Below are 4,261 nucleotides of genomic sequence, written 5' to 3'. Positions count from 1 at the left end.
CGTGTGTGTGTGTGTGTGTTACATGCACACAAATGCAGTCAAACATTTTACTGGTAGCTAAGTCCAGCCTTAATTAGATCATATAATTCATATATTGGGTAAAATTTAGATGATTATTTGTCTCTCTCTAAAGGTAAGTTGTTGAAATGGTACATATGTGTATGTTTTCCAGCTAAATTCATTCGGCAGTCATTTGTTTCGTTTGCGTTCGATGCGACAGGTGGCGCGAATTTCTGTAACTCTTGCGGATGTGACCAGTCACTGAACCAGAGAATAAGAAAAGGACTTCCGGTCCGTTGGTCCTTTCGTTACTACTGTAACTGACTCAGGATCAGCTTCACTCGCTCACGCTATCTTCATCATAATGAGGTATAGTTAAGCCAAAACTGATTCAGCAACAGATTCACAGCAAACGGCGATTTCACCTTGACGCAAGTATGGCGTCGGCTACGAAAATTATCCAGAGACTGAGGAATTATTTGTCAGGGGTGAGATGATGATGATTTTAATCGTTTGTCAGTCGTGCACTGTTAGACGTACAGAACCGAACGTATCGATGTAATATGACAACAGTTAGAAAAAACGTTTAAATCTGTTTATATGCATGTATTTGCTTGCTCGTCTTTGCGTAGTAATCAACTGTTATATTAATGTCTAGATAATGTTTTGTTTATTACAACTAAATTCGGTTTTGTCTTTCCTTAACAGCAAGATCTCCAGTCAAAACTACAACTGCGGTACACTGAAATTGCAAAGAGGTAAATATACTTGCCTAGAAAGATATTTCACATAAATACTTGAAATTATCTAACTGGAAGCAACCTTATACTTATGTATTTTATTTTAATAATATATATTTATTTTACGGGTAGTTGATAGATTTAGTTAGTAATCCTTTAAAAAATATTTTTACAAGGGAATATATATATAATATATTATTATTATTATTATTATTATTTTTATTTATTTATTTATTTTTTTGTCTATTGCCCAGTATACTTCTGTATTTATATTTAATATAATAACCTTATTTTCAAAACACTGTTATGATGACAATAAATGCAATCATTAATGGATAATGTTTATTTTATTAATGTCATTGATGGTAGGACTCAGCCGCCACCTAAACTTCCCGTTGGACCGAGCCATAAATTTGCAAATAACTACTACTGTCAGAGAGATGGACGCAGAGAGTCTGTTCCACCAACTGTGGTCATGTCTTCACAGAAGGCCATAACAGCTGGAAGGTGGGCTGGCATTGTTAAATACACATTATTTTAAAATGTTGTGTATTTTGCTTTTATTTTATGTTTTTAGCAGACACTTCTTTACACAGGTCACTTCGATAGAAAAAGTACCACGATAGGCTGCTAAGACACAGTCGCTAGCTGGTTTGTCAATACATGCTGTGAGAAGCCTATATGTAAATATAGTGTTATTGGTCCTTTGTGTATTTATCATTGGTGAAATCGGTGTCTGCTCTGTTCCTTGACAGTGGAAATGTATTACTTGATTTGTTTTATGGAGATCTTGCTTACTTGTTGTTAATAGCCCAATGTACAGTACTGTGCAAAAGTTTTAGGCTACTAGTATTTTCACCAGATAAAAAATGGTTTAAAGTAAGTTATTTCTATCTTTTTCTGTAGTGTGTCAGTAAAAAAATATTGGTTTACATTTCCAAACATTCTGTTTGCCATTAATTATAATAATCTAGTGAGATTTTTGTTTGCAAAAAAAAGAAGAACTGTGGCAACGTCTCCAAGATGCTTCAAGAGACCTACCTGCAAAGCTACCTGAAAAATTTTGCTCAAGTGCCCCTAGGGCAAAAGCTGCTGTAAACACAAAGAATGGTCGCACCAAATGTTGATTTCATTTAGTTAATAGAAGGTAATTGATAAAGAAAATCTATGTATGACAGCATTTTTACAGCATTTTTACACAAGTGCCTAAAACTTTTAACAGTGCTGCAGCTTTGCAGGTAGGTCTCTTGAAGCATCCTGGAGACTTTGTCACATTTCTTCTGGATTTAGTCTGTCTGAGTTTGTTCTGTTTCTTCATGTCATTCCAGACAGACTGGATGATGATGAGATCAGATCTCTGTGCAGAGCACTCGCTGTTGTCAGACTCCTTGTGCAAACAAAAATCTCACTGGATTATTACGATTAATGGCAAAATGAATGTTTGGAAATGTAATCTGATATTTCCTAATGACACACTACAGAAAAAGACCGACTTTAACTGACTTTAAACCATTTTTTAGCTGATGAAAATACTAGTGGCCTAAGACTTTTGCACAGTACTGTATATATAATTTCCAGTGTTATTTACAAGCTTGTGTTTTTCTCAGGCATGCATTTTGTTTTTTCCTGTATGCATAAAAAATGAAAACCGAATGTTCTGGAACAGAACTTAACACATTCTGTGCTATCGTAATAATTCTATATTATGTAACTCATCAGTTGGCAAAATAATACATGCACGCATATGTAAACAGTCTGACTTAAAAATGCATGTACGTCCCTTAATGGGTTTTCCCATTATAAAATATTAAACTGTTCTATTATTGTTTTAACTATATAATGCTACATATTATTTCTACATTTCATTGTGCAATGTAAACATTTCATTATGCCTTTTCATGATAACCACATCATAAATCTGTGCATTTTTCTGATCTATTCACAGTGAGGCTTCTGGAAAACCCAAACGCCCTGTTATTCCAGGGTCCCCGCTGAAGGAGCTTCCACTGAGCGTTGACTAGATTTTCAGTGTAAAATATGTGTTACTCTAAATAAAAGATGTGTATATACAAGAAACATATTCATTGCAGTCTTTGCTTATCTTATACATTTATTTGCCTCTTGTTGTGTTTCTAGTAACCCGTGAGTAATGGATGACAATAACTTTTATTGCACTTCATTTTATTTCAATTATTAACTAAGAAAACCTTGTGACAACCCATTAACACTTTTTATAATATGATATAACTACTGATTCTTCACCAATATGTAAACCAATATTCTAAAACAACAGCACTTTGTATAAATATAAAACAAGCTGAAAGGATAATAAACTTAAAACACTGATTTGGCCAGCTGAAATGAAATGAAATGCAATGAAGTTAATTATATAAAACTTGCCCCAACCTAATGCCTCATTGTATTTCATTGTGGTTTTATTGTGTTCGTATGTTAACTCCACAGCTATAGCAAAAATATGAGATTGGGATTTCAGTTTTCATTTAATTTCATTATTTATTTATAAAGCACATTTAAAAACAACCCAAGATTGACCAAAGTGCTGTACAGATCAAGAAACTCAAATAAAAACAAAATCTATAACAGTCTATAAAATAAGATACATAAAATTAGAATAGTACATTTTGATCTAGATGTTTAAAAATAACATTAAAAAAACTACTGGAGGAAACAAGCATGTGTCATTAAAGACAACTGAAATGTACAGCGTGTAATTATTTACAAACTCAATCTGACTAAACACAAACAGTTGTACCTTTCCAATTTTAAAAACATTGAATCATTTATAATAAGCTGAAAAGGTACATTTTTAACCTGGTTAGGTTACGGTAAGACTTAAATGATTTAATGGTCCTAAAAACATGTGAAATAACTAAATGTAGAAGCAGGTGCTGCTTTGGACACGAGATTTTTGACCACGAGATGGCAGTAACAGTGCACAGTGAAGTTCAGCTTCAAGATTTTAGTTTATCTACAGGCTACTAAATTCTGGTGTTTGCCCCTTTATTAAAATTACTGTACAAGCCCTTTCTCTGATTTGTTACGATGTCTCGCTCAGCTCTAATATGCTAAATGCGACATGCGAAGGCATGAAGACAGTAATATATTATAAACATTAACTTTATGATTTTCTGTAAAGCTGCTCTAAAACAATGTGCACATACATAGGACAAGCGGTCGGATAAAGGATGTGCCCTACTTGACTAGAGGCTAAATTCACAAATACATAAGCGGTCACGTGTTAGTCTTACTTTTATCAGCGAAGTCAGGATTGACCAATCACACTCGTTTACGATGAGTGTAGGTTAAATCACGGACTCGTTGTTTAAAACAGTGGAATAATTATAGTTCAGAATGCTATTTTTGAAAGTAATAGATTTAAACAGTCTCACATTCTGTGTACAACTACAAACGTCTCTATTTGATGTTTAAATGCAGCTGGATGAACGGATGATTCGGAGTCGCAATTGTCCCTCGGTAGCATCCGTACAAATGGTCCTCCT

The 4,261-nt window shown here is 33.9% G+C and overlaps 1 protein-coding gene across 1 annotated transcript; it reads left to right on the top strand.

Annotated features, from left to right (window-relative positions):
- The first annotated feature begins 263 nt into the window (after nt 1-263).
- Nucleotides 264-2,820, top strand: ndufa7 (NADH:ubiquinone oxidoreductase subunit A7). Its single transcript, XM_051116548.1, has 4 exons — nt 264-488; nt 709-758; nt 1,110-1,247; nt 2,686-2,820. Exons 1-4 carry the CDS (start codon nt 438-440, stop codon nt 2,759-2,761), a joined length of 315 nt encoding a protein of 104 aa, XP_050972505.1. The 5' UTR covers nt 264-437; the 3' UTR covers nt 2,762-2,820.
- Nucleotides 2,821-4,261: the final 1,441 nt, after the last annotated feature.

This window comes from Labeo rohita, chromosome 8, assembly GCF_022985175.1.
Source record: "Labeo rohita strain BAU-BD-2019 chromosome 8, IGBB_LRoh.1.0, whole genome shotgun sequence".
NCBI lineage: Eukaryota > Metazoa > Chordata > Actinopteri > Cypriniformes > Cyprinidae > Labeo > Labeo rohita.
This window is presented reverse-complemented; position numbering and strand designations above follow the sequence as displayed.

Coding starts and splice junctions, on each gene's coding strand:
- ndufa7 (XM_051116548.1), top strand. CDS start 438: ATGGCGTCGGCTACGAAAATTATCCAGAGACTGAGGAATTATTTGTCA. Junction 489..708: donor TGAGGAATTATTTGTCAGGG/GTGAGATGATGA, acceptor TTTCCTTAACAG/CAAGATCTCCAGTCAAAACT. Junction 1,248..2,685: donor AAGGCCATAACAGCTGGAAG/GTGGGCTGGCAT, acceptor ATCTATTCACAG/TGAGGCTTCTGGAAAACCCA.